The following is a 16754-nucleotide window of genomic DNA, read 5'->3' as shown; positions in this document are numbered from 1 at the left end:
CACAAGTTAAACTACTTTGCTTCTACAAACCCATACAGACAAGAAACGCTCAGATTAATATTGAACCTTCCATGCATGCAAAATGTATAGTTTTGGAGGAAGGAAAGTTTTTTCTGTTCAGCACGGATGGATGTTAGTGATCACCCCTTAGTGATGGATTTAGAACTGCTTGTACTATAAGGTAAATAATACAACAAAATATTTCAGAAAGGTCAGCCAGATCATTCTTTCCAGTAAGTCATTCATTCATCTAAAGACCCGAGAAATACAGTGCTCTGAACCCTGACACTCATTGACCGGTGTTTAGCAGTAAATAAAGCAAATCCCATTTCTAAATCAGAATACCAATTTTAAGCTTGACGTGATTGAATTTTAGTTGATTTGCATTAATTACAGGAATACCATTGTGGTAACAATACGTTTTCAAACAAGCTTGGAGGGACAGTTTCTTGGCTGACTGAAGGTAATGGAAGACCACACTGCTGCCAAAACCAGTGCTCCTGCTGCAGCGCTCGTGCCCTGCATTAGTGATCATGCAGCTGCTGACCTGGCTGTGAACTGTGCAGCCGGCTGAGCTGATCCCACCCTCAGCTCGGGCATTTGTTTCAGAGGCACAGCACTTCCAAAAGGACTGGCATTGTCCATTATCTTTAGGGTCCTTATTCACTTCAGTCCTTAAGTCCCTGGCCCGCAGGTGACTAGTACATGAGCCCAAAATCGACTCTTTCTTGTGATTTCACCAACAGCAACTGGGTCTTCTTCGTGAACGCTTCCACCAGGCCCCCACTGTGCCCTTTCATTTCACCAACCCCGTGATCCTGTGCTGCAACCCCGTGATGAGAGATGCAGATTATTTTCTTTCCGTGTAAGGTGCTGATTATTTTTTGTTTGGTTTCACTGTTAATAGGAAATTATATATCAGGTCATATTAGTCAATATTTGTATAGTAAAAATAATAATTGTAAGAACAGTTCATGTAGGTATCAAAAAGCTTGTGTTAAGCCAACGTTTCCCTTGTAATCGTGGTGTACATATGGCAGAGCTGTCTCTATACAGTTAGTAAAACAAAAGGCTTCAACTGCTCTTCAGGCAGGCTGGCAGAGTGATGTGTTAATCTGCTCCCATTAACAAGACAGCAAATTCCCAGTTGATCACCCAATTCAAATTAAGCAAATGTAATCTCACAGTGACACTCACAATGGTGTTAACGTAATGCATACATAGAGATAGACGGATGAAGTAAGTGTCCTCAGGAGTGCTCAGCTTCCAACATTAATGTCATTTAAGGCTCTCTGAATTTTAATATGGGTCATTAACACCAAACTCCTGTAATCACTGTTTTAAAGACAGAGCCTTTTAACCGTGTCAGTCTTCTGCCTGCTACACAAGGGGTGTAGGCCATGTTACAGGTTTTCCAGTTCGTGGCAGGATGGGGGAGTCCCATCAGACTCCACCATGGAGGTGTACTTTATCGGAGGTGGCGGTGGCTTGAAAGATGGAGGTCTGTTCATACTGAAACAGAAGAGAAAAAACACGCTATCACACAAAAGACGAATAAAAGACTGTTGTAAAACATTCACAGGAGGAGGTAGATGGACTCTAAGTCATTATAAGAGCACCTGACATTTGCTCTTACATACTGTGACTTCCCTGTTTCTGTTCTATAGCTTCAGCACACATCCTGGTATTCATTTGGCTTTCGCAGCTCCCACCTCACAATTTTATTCATGCTTTAAAAGAACAGATCATGGTCCTGGTGAACCATTCAAAACCCTTGCAGAGATCTTTTGCTCACACTGCTCTCTGAAGATATATTTAAAGTCTAATAACTTTTTTTTTTTGTCAATTTATAGGCCAAGATAAAGAAAGGTCCTGTCCCAAATCTGTGAAAAAAATCAATCCCATTTTTACCTTCGATATATAGGATTTGCAGTCATGTTTCAAAAGGGTTTTCTATAACCACAAATGATTCATTATCACCATAATTTTTCAAACATTTTAGTAATGTTAGTAAGATTAAAAATAATTGGCTCTTAGATACTGCTCTCATGAATAGATCTCCAAGTGCTTTATTAGCGAATTAAACTTTGGTAATAATTACAAATTCAGTGCTTCTTTGACTGGGATTAAGTTTCAGGTAGCCTACTTTCACATATATTATTCACAACTCAAATAGAGTTGCCCTAGAAATACAATTTCATTAAAACATGTCCTCAAGTAACCATGCAAAATGAGAGAGCAAAAGCAGCTGTCAGGGAGGCTAATAGAAGTGGGGGGCTCTGGGGAAAAAAATTGACTTGTATTCTTCCCTCACACCCTGAAGCTGCACCACAGCTCTTTTTTTAAAGTTTATTTTATAGATAACCCGTGGAACAGATGAAAGGATGGAGAACACTGCACATTTCATACTGCTGTATGAAAAGAATGGCATTAGCGATCCGTGTACTTAAAGGCCTCATGCACTATGTGTAGTGTCAAATGAAAACGTGTAAATCCAACCAGCCAGGTTAGAGTTTATGCTGTCCTCTGTGCCACCCCTCCTGCCCCTGTGGTTCCCCTCCCTAATACTTACATCTCTTTCTGGTACTGACACCATTTCCTGATGCCTAAAGCTATTAGCAAGCTGCAGAAGAGGAGCAGGACGGCTACCACTGTTGGCCAGGGGAAGCGACTGGATTTCATGTTCCTCACGCCACCTGGAAAGGACACACGATACAGAGCTCAGCCCAACGGCCTCAGAGAGAAGGGAAATTTGGGCTTGCTGCCTGTGGCTGGCTGCTTGCCCCAGGCACAGTACTGGTGACAACGTGGCCCCAGACCAACACCGCACTGCCAGGTTCCCAGGCTGAGGATCCCAAACTCTGACCACTGCAGCTCTAATTTATGGACGTAACCCCTTTTTGTTCTGACAGGGTTTGTGGGCTGATTTCAGCCACCCATCGGTTCACATGACAAGATTATTCACACACAGCCCGGCAAGCGTTTCATGCGAAAACCATTGGTTTTCTCTGTTCCTCTGTGAGCTTCTCCGAGAAGAGGAAGCATGTCACGGTGCAGCTGGGCACAGCTGCCCACCCCAGTCCTCCTTCCCACCAGCTTGTTTATCGTGCCGCTGACACCAAACCCTGCTGCAACGTTTGGCCAAGGACACTGATGCCTTTTGGGGTGGGTTCTCGTTGGCGGCGCAGCATCCCCGCCTCGCCCTGGCTGCCTCTCCTCACCATGGTGCTGGGATCCCCCCACTGCCCCCTTCTGCACAGCCACCCTTGGGGGTGCTGACAGCTGAAAGAGGTGCCCTCAGGGTCCTGGCTATGGGGGGGAAGGAGAGGAGGGGCACGGTGCTCCTCCAGCCGCCGCAATGGGTGCAGCAGTGGGCTGGGTGCCAGAGAGACCTGGAGCACAACAGTCACTGGGCGATACCACCTCAGTGTCACCTCCCGTTGCGCTGGCATCATGACCATTTGCCAGGCTGGTCATACTGGTATGTCACCCAGCCGGGGTCTGAGCCACAGGGGCAGCCAGTGCTGTGGCCAGGCACCAAGTCCACCACTCTGCATGAGACGTGAGTGGCTCCTGGGGCACAGGAGTTTGTGACCAGTCAAATTTTGCTGCTGGAAGAAAACACGCACTGGGGCATTGCTTGCCGATGCAAGGAGAAGGTAGGAATGCCACAAGCCTGTGACAACCCACGCTTTTCATCACTTTTTCCTTTTTTGAAATTCCCTGGTCAAATGTACACAATGCTCCAGGTTTTGTGCTTCTCCGCTTTTCTTGCTGTGCTGGGTTTGTAGGGTAGCAGGGAGGGAGCTACAGCCATGGCCTCCTGTGAGAAAATTCTTGAAGTTCCCCCAGCTCCAAGTTGGAGCCACCTCTGGCCAAGGCTGAGCCAGTTAGTGATGGTGGTTGCGCCTCTGTGATAACATATTTAAGAAGGGAAACCTGAGAGGGGGTTGGGACTTGTGAGGAGGCATTACAAGAAGGACATCTATGAGAACACTGAGGTCAGTGGAAGAAAGGACAAGGAAGGGGGGGAGGTACGCTGAAGCAGAGAGCCCCCCTGTATCCTATGGTGAGACATCAGGGCCACCCCCCCCGCCACCCATGGGTGTCACTGGAGGAGCAGAGGTTCACCTATGGCCTATGGAGGACCCCCGAGACTTTATGGGAAGAAGAAGCCCCCGCTGTTGTAGTTCAGCACTGGAAGGACTGCAACACGTGGAGGTGACCCACACCGGAGCATCTGGAGAAGAATGCATCCTGTGGGGAGGACTCACGACAGAGAAAGTTTGTGGAGGACTGTCTCCTGTGAGAGGGACGCCACATGGAGCAGGGGGAAGAATGCAGAAGAGTGCTTCCCCCCCACCTTGGAGGAAGAAGTGGTGGGACTGACTGCACCCCCCATCCTCTGCCCCTGTGCTGCTGGGGGAGAGAAGGTAGAGATATGGGAACAAAACTGAGCTCAGGAAGAAGGGAGGGGTGGGGGGAGGTGTTTTTAAGATATGGTAACACTTCCCACTGTCCCATTCTGTCTGTTAAGTGTCGTTGTCATTAGTATTTTGAATTATAGTGATCTTTTTCTTCCCCTAACAAGCCTGTCTTTTGCCTGTGACCATAATGGGTGAGACACCCCTCCCTATCCTCAACTCCATTCCTGAGCATTTTGATTAATTTTTCTCCTTCCCAGCACTGGGGGGGAAGGGGTGAATGAATGGCTGCATGGTGCTCAGCTGCTCTCTGGGCTCAAACCACAACACTTACTGCAAGGGCACGCTGAAAGAAGAGGATTTGTAGGATAATATCTCACCAGTACTATTGAGCAAACTGTTGGTAGTAAAGAAATCTTTTCCTCTGGTAACTGAAATTGGCTGGTCTGTGATGCTGAAGGACAGGTTACCTAAAAAGATATGGGCAGAGAACATATTTAGTAACTTTTTATTTTTTCAAAAATGGAGGTTTTGTTTCGAAGCCACTGTTATTCACCCTGCTGAAGACTGGAAATAAAATTCCAGAATCAGGGTGTCAAAATTCACTTGTCCAGATGCCTACATTTTTGGCCTACAACCTGGTGTTAGACAAAAAAATTGTGCTTTTATCAAATTGAAGAATATTAGGAGGAAGAAAGAGTATTAGAAAACACCTATTAAGATGTTTCAGCAAGCCGGCATTGAGCTGCACAGCAGTCTGGGAGGATGATAAGCTTTTTACCTCTTTGATGATAACGGAAAAGCTAAAGATATTAAGTGGCTTAACAGGAACACAAAGAATCTGCCTCTGCTGTGACTGAGTGAAACCTCAGTCTCCTCTGTCAAGTACTGTGTCTGGACCACAAAAATCATCTTTCATCTGTTTGTAGACAGATATTTTGCCTTTTGTAATACAGCTAAGCTATCTGTGTTTAAGATCAGTGCTGCCTAAGGATATATTCCTGTTTTTTCTAGCCATCTCCATGTTCATGTCTTCCGAAATAACAGCTAAAATATGCAACTAGACAATGGCACAGTGTTTCCAGAACTGCCACAGCACTTACGATGTGCCAGAGTTGTATTCTCAGAGGAGCGTGTGGCATTCCTGAAGCTTTGCGGGGATTCAGTGATGGAATCGTTCAGATCTGTACAAAGAGAAATAATATCCATCAATTAATTGTCTTACAAGCCTGTACATGACTGCTTCATTAGGCTCAACTGTGGCTATTTTATACCCTTCACTTTTCTCTGATGCAAACAACAAATGAAATAACAGCGATACCTGAAAGTCTCTACTATAATTGCTGATTTATAAATCCAACAAAAAAAATCCACTGTTTAAATGATGTAAATGAGTAAACAGACAGAGCCAGCTATATCTCTTTCATATGAGATGCTGGTTCTGATTGAAACTGAGTACTAAGGTGTATATATATATGTATGTGTGTATGTATTAAAAAGCCCTACCAAAATCAGTCTGATTTTAGGGCACTTCAAAAATTTACTGAGAGTTTTGGACATTAATTCAGTTCAGTTCTTCTTCTCTCCTTGTTATTATTAGGTGTTTAATTTTATGGGGGTACGCATGGTAGATATGGTGGTTTTAATAGTTATGTATAAAATAGGAAATGCACTTAGAGATCCCATAGCACTGTGCTCTATACAGCATGCTGATGAACACTACTTATTATTATTTACATAATGGCTTGTGTTAGACCCTCCGAGGATTGAACTGATAATTGTAATCCCTGTTGTACGAGCCCGGTGGCCCTGGGAGGGCACAGGAACACAGGTTGGCATGCCTCAGCAGGCGCACCAGTGCCCACATGTTCAGAAATTGCCCTCAATTACAGCTGCCAGACTGAGGCCCCTTCAAGGCCATGCCTCAGCTGGTGGTCAGGTGGGTACGCCAGTAGGGAAGCTGATGAGTGGTGTGGCGTCCAGTACATCCTGCAAATAGTAGTGTAATCCAGCACGCTTTTAGCAAAAATTGCAACCAGCAAGCTGTGCAAGAGCAGGATCGTGAAGCATTAGAAGTTGTCACAAGGTTTTGGTCTAAATGCGTGGTTGTGGGTTATACGCAGGTAAATAAGCACTGGAGTGCTGCCAAAAATATATTCAGAAAATGGAAAACGGCTGCTACATTTATACTGCATCCAAAAGATGACTGCCATACAAATGCAAAAGCGCATTGACAGGTCCTGCCTCTTCTGAAAGCACAAAGACAAACCAAGACGTTAAAACAGAGAGTCACTTCTGGTTTTCTGCTGCTGACCAGAGATTTTGTAAAGGGAAATATCTGTGAAAAAATGTCCACCCTTGATTTATTGATCTTTAATAAGGCTGCCTTTCAGTGTTCTATTAGCCAGCCTCTATTGGCCCACATTATCTCATTATTTCATTGCTGCTGTGTGATTTTATTTAGCCTCTCCAGTAATTTATTTCATTTATAAACTACCCTCAGTACTCACTACATTTGCCTAGCAACTCTCTCAGTTTTAATATTGTTAAATTAAATACATCTAATAAAACCAGGATACTCAAACATTTTTCCATTCCTCTTTTGCCACTGCAAATCCTTGATGGCTTGGAAGACTCAAGCCTTTTTCTTCTAACTCAGTGCAGCTCAACAGGGGAATTGCTTCTCTGAAGTGCTGTAAAGCTGGTACACATTACACCACCCAACTTTTGGTCTCTGCTCAGACACAACTTTTCCATGTTTAGTAACAATTTTTGCATGGTGATTTGATGACTATCAACTACCAGCTGAGAATAAGCACTGCAGAGCTAATGTTTGTGGCAAAGGCATCACAAACTGAGGACCACACAGAGCCAAGTACCTGCTGCTGTACATTTGCAAGACACTCCAGATCACTGTAGATTTGCAACCCAACATTTGCTAAGTTGGTGCCACATTCGCACTTCGCAGCACCCATAATTGGCTTCGTAACTCCCCTGTTACAGTCCTACAAAGCAAAAGAGATGCAACTTCTACTCACGTGCTGTGGTCAAACTCTCACTGAATGCTGTGGCGCTGGTATAGCTTTTTGTCTCTGCAGTAGAAATCAGCTCTCCTGCTGAAAAACACACAAGCTTGTAAAAATTGCTGTAGAAGACCATATCACTTGTTTTTACTTTTTCCCTCTTTCTCCCCTGAGGTCAAACAGTTGTAACCTACTACTTGAGATGCTGGCTTCCCTCAGACAAGCGCCTCACAGCTCTGTGTCTGGTTTGAACGTCTGTCACAAGCTAGAAACTCAAGAGGAGTTTGGTGAGATGGATGAATAAACTTTGACAAAACATATGGGGCATTTAAGCACATATTTTTGGATTTCAGTTGAATTTCAGCTGAAACTTAACAGTTCCAAGTGCACTGACTTGTTTCGTCCTGAAGCCAGTAGAGTGATGAACAAATGTACGTAGATTAGAATTTAGGCAGGGTTTCACCAGCTCCAATGAGACAAAACTGTTTTCCCAACTAGCAAAGAGAAGTTTTGAAGAAGTTGGTGTACAAGAGTCACAACTGCGATGCCTGGTGCCAAATGCCAACTTATTCAACATTTTCCTTTAGTCTTTTTTTGAAGTGTTAAGTATTCTAAAGCTTAACTAGCTATTTATCTGATATTCAAACACAGACAGATGGTGGTTAGTAAGTAGACCTCTATTTTCCCCAAGAGGACTATTTCACATTTACTAAAAAGAGTCCATCTTTCCTACCACCTGTCTCTTTTTTGGAAAAAGTATCGTTAAGCCGTCTGAACAAACCTGAGAAGGTGAAATGCAGCTGTAACCCAGCACTCAAAGCCTGAGCATCTCTGGGCTCAGAGATGGAGTTTTTGTGGAAGCTAAGCAAAGACCAGGCTGCAGTTTTAACAGCCTTGTTTTTGTCTCCCCTCCTCCTTCTCCTGCCTATATTTGTGCACTCTTCCCTCATATCAATTCCCATCTGGCTCTTGGATTTTCATTAAAAACTTGCAAAATAACAGGAACTGAACTAAACCAAACCCCTTTTTACAATGGCAGACTTGGACTTGGTGTCCTGACTTGGCTGCAGCCCAAAGGGTCTGCTCAAGGAGCTGATGGTGGCACCAGTGTGAGAACCAGCAGTGAACCTGAGAGAAAAAGCAGTAACCCAAGGTCTGCACACCACGACTGCCACACATCAGGGGTGTTGGTTAAAATGAAGTTTTTTCCTGGGCTATTTACAGAAGAGAAATGTCTCAGCTCCAGCTTATGCTATGACTTTCACCTCGTACCTCTTCAACCAGTGAAGATGTGTAATCCAGTGAGGAGAATCCTCTCTGTTCACATTGTTTATTTATAGCCTCTGTCTTGAAATTGTTTGTTGAGACAGAAGGGCTTTCAGTCCACTTGGACAAGCGCTTTGCTGCCCCGCTGTCAGCCAGGCTGGGCAAGTGTCTGTGCTTTGGGGAAGGGGAAGGCAGCATGAAAAGCAGCAAACTTTAATTTCAGTGCAGCTGCAAACTGTGTTCCTGCCCTGGCATAATTTGATCTAGTCTCTTCATGCCCCAGGGCTTTCCATTGAGTGATCCAGCTCCCAAACAGCACTCTGCTGGGACAGGAGGAAGCCTTGTGTTCATCATCTTCTTCCAGTGTTACCCCGCACACTGTCCGTCGCATTACTCGCACATCTCTGGGTAAATATTGCTGCAGCCTAGCATAGGTTGCTTTAAGTGAAGGCTGCAGGGTTGAATTACACAGCTTGAGGAGGACGTTCAATGCTCAACAGGCTTATGAAAGTTAGTCTGTTGCAATCAATTTTTTTTTGGTTTGAGAGAACAAGGCTGCCACAAATACCAAGAGCCAAATCCACTCTTGCTGGCTGCTGCCTCAGCAGAGGACGATTTCTGAGCCAAAGCTTTAGTGCTGCTATGGAGGGGAAAATGGTGTTTCACAATGACTTGCCACGTTGCCTCTTCCTTGTGCTGCCTGCCCTGCTGTCTCACACGTACTGTTTTGCCTCCAAAATGGGAGCGTGTGCCATGCCTGTGTTTATTCAGGCTGCGTGGCAGCAGGCACACACCTTGCTGCTGCTGAGGACAGCCCCAACGCCTTCTAACTGCTGCTTAAAACCAGCCTGTCCTACAGGGATCAAGAGCTGGGCTTCAAAATGGGAAGAGACTTTAAAGAAAAAAGTGTTTGCACACACGCCGTGCTGCAAGAAAATGCACTCTGCTGGGACTGGCAGGCATCAACCCTTTATTTTGGGATCAGAAGGCAGGGGGTTCACCTGCTCTCTATTCAGGCTGCTGCCATGCTGTTGAGTGCGTGCCAGCTGCTGGTGCACGTACCCCTCCCCCGGGGAAGCGAGGTTAAACCCTTCCAAACAAGTTACCCTGCCCTCCACTGGCCTCGGTGTCACCAGCCCGGAGAAGTAATCACTGAGTTGAGTCATCTGCTGTAAATATTTTCTTTATTGGTGCTTTGTCTTTGTACTCCTGTGCTCCAATGTTTGGGTTGCACTTTTTCTAGTTCTAATGTCATTCTATTTGTGTATGATATTTAATTAAAGAGATACAAAGAATAAGTATTGTAAAAATATATACTTGATGTCTGTTCGCTTGCTGAAATTAATGCATCTATCCTGAACGGAGAATTAAAAAGATAAAAACAAGACAGCATTTTCTCATATATTTTTGAACTGTGGACTTAGTGTATAATGCACTAGGAAAAGGGCTTCAGTGGACATTAAATTGTTTGCTACAAAAATTGCAAGATGCTTATTGTGCTTATGTATCTTTCTCCTACATTCTTGAAGCAATAGATAAAGCATTTTGGCTGAATTGATTACCTTGTGTCGTGGAAACAGGAGCCAAGCTTGCTTGACTTGTGAAATCCAGAGAGGCCAAAGATGTTGACTGGTGCTCTAAAGACAAACAGATTATACAGCATCACATTTAGTCGATAGTGTCTTTTAACAATAATATTAATGAATGATAAAACAACCTGGATCAAAGAGCTTGCAGCAGCTCTTGGGTAAATGCCGACTCCGCAGCACTGTCTGAGTTAGGGTTAAATGTTCAAAACACATCCCACAAATTCAAGGGGCATTCAGAGACAGCTGACGTTATTAATGCTGACCCTTTCATGTAGGCTAGCTCTGTGCGTTATTTATTTGTTTTCATACACAGGGTTCAGTTTAACTGCTGTGGAGTGGGGTTATGCACTTGATGGTGGTCCCCTGCCTAGCCAGGGCCTCACCAGAAATGGTCCTGACAACATGCAGCAGCCGTATAAACCCGGGAGATCTCCTACTTTTGCAGGTTTTCCTCTCAATTGCTGAAGGTAGTTCTATATGGCTATCCATATGCATGCTCTGGTAAAGCAGTGTTATTTGTCTTATATCATTAATGACTGAGAATGATGCGCTACTATTTGGTCAAGGAAAAGTGGTAGGTTTAACTTTTCTATCACATGCACCTTTCTGTCATAACAGGACAAACTTATTCATAGTTGTGTAGGGGTTTTTATTCCATTTTGTAAAAAGGCATAAGGATAATATGTGATATTCAACATGCCATTTTACATGCTGTCCCAACGTGACAGTCTGAGCAGGATTTGTGTCAGATCTCTTCTTAGGTAACTTCATAGCTCACAGATTCCCACTGAGCAGCACACAGGTACCGTCAGTACTAGAGCACACTGACCTTTCCCTGGCACGCCTCTGGCTCTGTGTATACGACATTTAAGCAGTGGTCAAGCAGAGATCCTACATATTGACTGAAAAGAAAGAAAGCTTTCCCCCCCCCTCGCCCTTACTTGAAGTAGTTATGACAGCTGATGGAAGTGCTGAATTTCCAAGGTCTACAACAAATCAAAGCAAACACTTTTACTCAGGGTGAGAAAGGTGTTTATTCTGCTTTACAAAAGCGGGTGATTCAAAGGTTCAAGAGTGAGAGAGCGCGTCACGCTTAATTTCCAAATAATCCTTCAATGCACAACTCAACCAAGTGGTCCAGCAAGAAACATGAAGCACCTGAGGTAACTGTGGTGTGAAACCCCTAAGGAAACAAAGGTTTAGGGGAAAAAGGTTTTGGAGCCCCTGGCACCTCAGCTCAAAAAGCAGAAATGAGTTACATGGTTTTAACCCCTATAAACAGATGCACCTAATTAGCATGCATGTTGAAATAACGTATATGACCTGGTGGTGGCACCTGCATAGCTCCATCCATGAGGCACTTCAGAGACTGCAACTCTGACAGGAAATTTCAGGGACGCTTTGCACTGAAAAGTTCTCATTGAATCCTCAAAGAAGAGGAGCAGGAGATATACCTTGTAATTAAAGGACTGTTAACCAGCCAGCCAAGGACAACAGAGAAACCAACCCGCCTAAGCGGTATTTACATCCTGAGTGAGAGATTTTTTTCATTTTTCCCAGGAGGTGAGGCAAAGTATCACCTGAGTTGGTTAGAAGGAAGGATTAAATCTCCTGAAAGGGCTCCATGAAGGAGGTGATCTATGAAAGCTCACACACCCCATTAGAAAAACATATCTGGGAAGGCAGCCAGAAAATAACTTTATCTGGTCAGGCATCTTGGGAGGATATTGGGCAGAGAGCGACTCTCTGCAGATAAGATCTTAGCATAAGTAGGTAACCATCAGCTCTCCAGTTGCTTTCCTTTGCAAGCATTGGTACCTCCTTTGACTGTTTTGAGTGTTGCTCTTCCATTTGCTTTTCATCTTAACTTCGCCTGCGCTAACAGGGATTTCACAGTAGCTGGCTACATAAAAGGACTCCTTACCAAAGATGCAGCAGGTCTGAAAAACAGGGTTAGTGGGGCACCTCGAGGCGTGCCCAGCTCCCAGTAGGTTTCTGCAGAGTGTGGAAGGTGAGGCAGGGTGGTGATCTGACGCAAGCTGCAAGGGCTGCTTTGAATGATCACCTTTCAGAGGCCAGTGGAGGAAAAGTCTCTCTCCCAGGGACCCCCAGTACCTGGGATGGCTTTCTGGTGCCCAGCAGGATATCGGCTGAACCCCCAGGGCCTGCCACACAACCTGCACTCTCAGAAGCAAGTTTACATAGGAAACCACGCTTCTTTCCATGACGTTTGTCTAGAGCATTTCTCTGACACACTCACATAACCCCCTGCTGAAACACAGCTGCCTCCTGTGCAGAGCAGAGCAAGCCACTCCAGGAGAGGTGTCTCCAAAGGGCTTCAGCTGAGGTGTGGAGGGAATGATTTATCTGTCTGCAATAAGCTGATAATAAGACAAACTTGCAGGGGCAGAGCGCAGATTTACTAAATTTACACAAATTAAGAAACATCCCATCAGTTCTTTAATTAGGCAAAAATGTTGAGGATCTTGGCTGTGTGCTTAAGCAGAAGGTAGAACCATTAGAAGGGCTGTTATTTTTAATTATCTGTTCAGTGCTGAAAGAGCTATATGCAAATGCCAGCTGAAGCATCAGAAATAATATTAAGTACCCCTCAAGGCTGGAGTTTAATTATGCTTGGGCTTAATTATGATAGATTACATCACCAAAATATCTATTTATTGTATTTTCTCTGAAGTCATAACTGCAGAAAGGGGTACCGCATTACCCATCCAGGAACAAGTTTGCAAAACCATTTCTCCAACAGCTTTAGGAATTTATAGATGCACCTCTAACATAACCCAAGTTATTTAATTCTCTAATTTATCCTACCTTCTGAAGCCATGGTGGTAAAAGCTTTGGATGAGGATTCATTAGACTTATTGTCTGTAAAGGAAAAAAAAGACGAAAAGAGTTCTTGAAAGTAGGCTTTTGTTAAAAGGGCTGAAAATTTAGTTTGGGGTTTGTGTCATACTGTGCATTAGTATGGCACCTTCACAGAACATAGCTGGGAATTAGTTTAATTCTTTCCTTTCTGTCACATCTAAATACATTAACATTTTTATACAGAGTGGATCTATCTTAGTGTTAGCATAGCCTGCAGGCAAAAACGTAGACTGCTTTAATTGACAGCTCTCCGATTTGAATATATTTCTGCAAAACTGCAAATTGGGTAGAATGAGTCATTTTGGAGAAAAATGGTCATTTATCTCCCTTCCCTCTGAAGCTGTATTTCCGAAGGAGTAAGTTCTGGCTTTTGAGGCAGTCTTTCTCGTGGAAAAACATACCAATAAGCATATCCACAGGCACAGGTGAACACAGCTGAGCTGCAAGTAGTCACCATGGTACATGACATACCCTTGGAGGCTGCCAAGGACCGGCAGTGCAGTCATATTATCTGTACATATGTAGTAAAAAAGAAAGGTGCAACCATGCATTTGCACCCGAAGAGGAGTCATGCACAAGAGGGTGCTAAAGGAAATCAGTCTGCCCTTCTTGCCCGCCACCCTGCATCCTCGGAAATGCCATAAACCTCTGCACCGTATCCTGCTTTCACCAGCTACTTGAGACAGTATTTCTCCACACTTTTCACTAACTGTGTAGCTAATTCTTATAGCAGAGGTTATAGGGGAGTTTCTCCATTGTCCAAAACGTTCAACTGTTTTAGGGGCCTTTTGCAGGTTTCACTGAAGATGCATGACATATCCCTGACTCTGAGGGTTTGATTTACCAGAGAGCTGCATTGCACACATGCAGACTTTCTGCCAGGAGTGCTCAGTGAGAAATGCATGATTATAATAACTCACTGGTGCCATGTGGCTAAGCTAGTGTATTTGTGGATATGGGAAGTGCAGCAAGATACTGCCTAAACAAACAGCAAGTATCTTATGTTTGTGCAGGAGTTTCTTAGCTCATTTAGAGGCTTGAGCAAAGACTTGAGCTAAAAAACCTGCTGGAAAGTTCAAGCTGTGTGATGACCTTGCACAATAAAGCTTCCATACTCTTGTCATTTCTTCAGTATTTTAAATAACAGAGAATACATGTGTTTGGTGTTCTTAACATTTTACATTTCAGATGTGTCTTATCTATGAAAAACCTACCAAAGGAAACAAATATTTCTTCTGATGAAATATTCCATGTTTCATTCCCGAGGAAGGAAAACAGGCATGCACATGAGAATGTCTTATGTGTCTGGTGGGTCCCTTGCAACACCAACGTTGATCTCAACTGATAGAAACCTTCACTGTCTTGCAAGTCTTCTTGTTCGATAGAAATTTCTTGGGGAAAGAAAAAAAAGAAAAGCTGCAAGGCCCTCTCGTTACACTCCAAAATATAAATCAGAGCTGTGCCAAATATTGGTACTGAAAAGCAGGCTCATAGGGCTGCAGGTTTCTTTGCTGAGACACTATCAAAGATTTGGCAAGAACAGTGTGGTTATGATGAGCCATCATTCCCATCACTGGCCATTGCAGGGGGCTATGGTCATGACTGTTCACCAGCTGTTCCCTTTCAGAGGGCCTGATACTCTCCCCTTCACCCAGACGGACACCTACAGGCTCCCCATGGCAGGAGTGGATGAGCAACCATCGCCTTTCTTGGGAACCACTTCTACCACTGCACCTTTGTCCTGCTGACAGGTTGCCTTACCTCCAGGCTGCTCCGTCACGCTCGCTCTGTCCACGTACCACAGGAGGCTTGGCTTGGGAAATGCCTTCCTCACGACGCAGCTCACGTTAGGCTGTGGGGCAGTAAAAGCCAGTCATTAGCCTTTGTCATTTCTCACCCAGCTGCCAGCTTCCAAAATCCCTTATGGACAGAGTTATTCACTCCCCATCCCGCTCGGGGAGGAAGCACTCACTTCCTCCCTCTTTATTGTGTTTCTTTCCCTCCTGCCATTTTTCTGGTTGCAGACACTGTTGAATGAGAGCCCAGGGACACCCCCGTTGTCCTAGTCCAGGTGGGGGGTGATGGGGCTCCAACATCCTCCAGTCCTGTACTGTGGCTGGAGAGATGTAGGGTGACCCCCCCACCCTCCCACCCCCAGCGACAAACACCCACATGGAGAAACACTGGAATCAGTAACAGACACGGTGTGTGGGGACAGAATGAGATGCCTCCTGATTGCCGTGTAAATCTTTCTTTCATTAGGCAGATAGACAAATCCCACGAAAAAGACTGCCTGGCACAATGATATGTTGAATATACAAAATTAGATAGCTTTGTAGAGGTCATGATATGCAGGAGGTTTCCGGAAGTCACGAGGAATTGCACGCTTTAGATGCAGTCATCCTGGCTGTATGCCAATTGCTCCAAAAATCAGTGTGTGTACTCAATTTAATTTCTCATCAAGCAATAGATGGGAAGGACCTCAAAATCAAGACTGGATGAAGGGTTGGGCACTAGCGGGGTGGGAGGTCTCATCCTCATGCTGCCTGGGTGTTCCCACTTACATTTACTTACCAGCTTACGGCACTAAGAGAAATTGCCTTGTCCATTTAAACAAAGAAAAAAAAAAACATGTGCTACTCATGCAGCACAAAGTCCTCTCACTCCCCCTTTCAAAGTGGTTCACACATTTAGTTGAAAGCAAGCTTGATGCATTGCAGCCAGCAGAAGTCAATCATTCAGTATGAAGACTGAAACTACCCAGCTAAAATGCTTTCCTTGCTGCGGTAAATAACCTCTGAACTTGTAGTGTAATTGCTTTCCCCTCTTTTCTCTTCGTTATTCTGTTATTTTTCAGACACTTTTAGCTCATAATATTTTTATAAATGCTTCCTATGAAGAAATACAAATCTGACGTCCAAAGTAGATTTACGCCCTGCAAGAAAGGGCAGAAAAGGGAAGGAAAGAAGTTTGTTTGGAGGTGAAGAGTGGACAGAGGCTCTTGGAAAGGTTTCTATTGCTCAGTCTCATAACAGCAGCATTCCTTGCTCTGCTGAACAGGACAGTGTAGACAGGAAAATTACACTTATTTTGCAGAACCAACTGACTCATAGCTTGTCTGAAGCTGGTGGATATGATTAATACAAGGTTCTTCCTGCCCACAAGGAAAACTTTCTTAATTTGGGATGCTCACAGATCAAAAGCTTCAACCTGGGTGGATGCAACAGGAAGCAAAGTGTCAGAGTGGCTTGCTAGTCAGTTGTATGGGCCACAAATATGTTTTATGCCAAGTAGGGCCAGCGCAGTACAGCAGACCTTTAGGTTTTGCCATTACTGAACATGTGATAAAACAGAGGCCCCAAAACACTTGTATAATTACTCGGCTCTAAATAGGGGCCCTCAGACTTAGATTCAGTCTCTCCATTGGCATCTGATTGCTCCAGCTGAGTTTTGCTTACAGCATGAGATGTTATGCCTGACACAATCATCACCTTTCCATTGACACGTGAGGCCACCTCGGTGCCCCAAGCACCGCTCCCACCACACCTGCTCCTCCCTGTCCCCAGCGG

At 44.5% G+C, this 16754-nt stretch overlaps 1 protein-coding gene across 3 annotated transcripts in view; it reads right to left on the bottom strand.

Moving 5' to 3' along the window:
* Positions 1-224: 224 nt before the first annotated feature.
* Positions 225-16754, bottom strand: part of CD96 (CD96 molecule) — a 31358-nt gene continuing 14828 nt past the window's right edge. The window contains exons 6-14 of one of the 3 annotated variants that reach the window (XM_074856594.1): positions 14947-15037; positions 14400-14576; positions 13132-13185; positions 10276-10350; positions 7463-7540; positions 5528-5608; positions 4805-4894; positions 2573-2696; positions 225-1512 (exon numbers count right to left, since the gene is read on the bottom strand). In XM_074856594.1, the coding sequence (XP_074712695.1) occupies positions 1404-1512; positions 2573-2696; positions 4805-4894; positions 5528-5608; positions 7463-7540; positions 10276-10350; positions 13132-13185; positions 14400-14576; positions 14947-15037 (879 nt within the window). In that variant the 3' untranslated portion in view covers positions 225-1403. The remainder of the gene's footprint in view (positions 1513-2572; positions 2697-4804; positions 4895-5527; positions 5609-7462; positions 7541-10275; positions 10351-13131; positions 13186-14399; positions 14577-14946; positions 15038-16754) is intronic. The other 2 variants (XM_074856601.1, XM_074856607.1) reach the window with 2 other exon arrangements.

The sequence above is a fragment of the Strix uralensis genome, chromosome 2 (genome assembly GCF_047716275.1).
Source record: "Strix uralensis isolate ZFMK-TIS-50842 chromosome 2, bStrUra1, whole genome shotgun sequence".
In the NCBI taxonomy this organism is placed as follows: domain Eukaryota; kingdom Metazoa; phylum Chordata; class Aves; order Strigiformes; family Strigidae; genus Strix; species Strix uralensis.
Note: the sequence above shows the minus strand (reverse complement) of the source record. Positions and strands in the feature narration are given on the sequence as shown.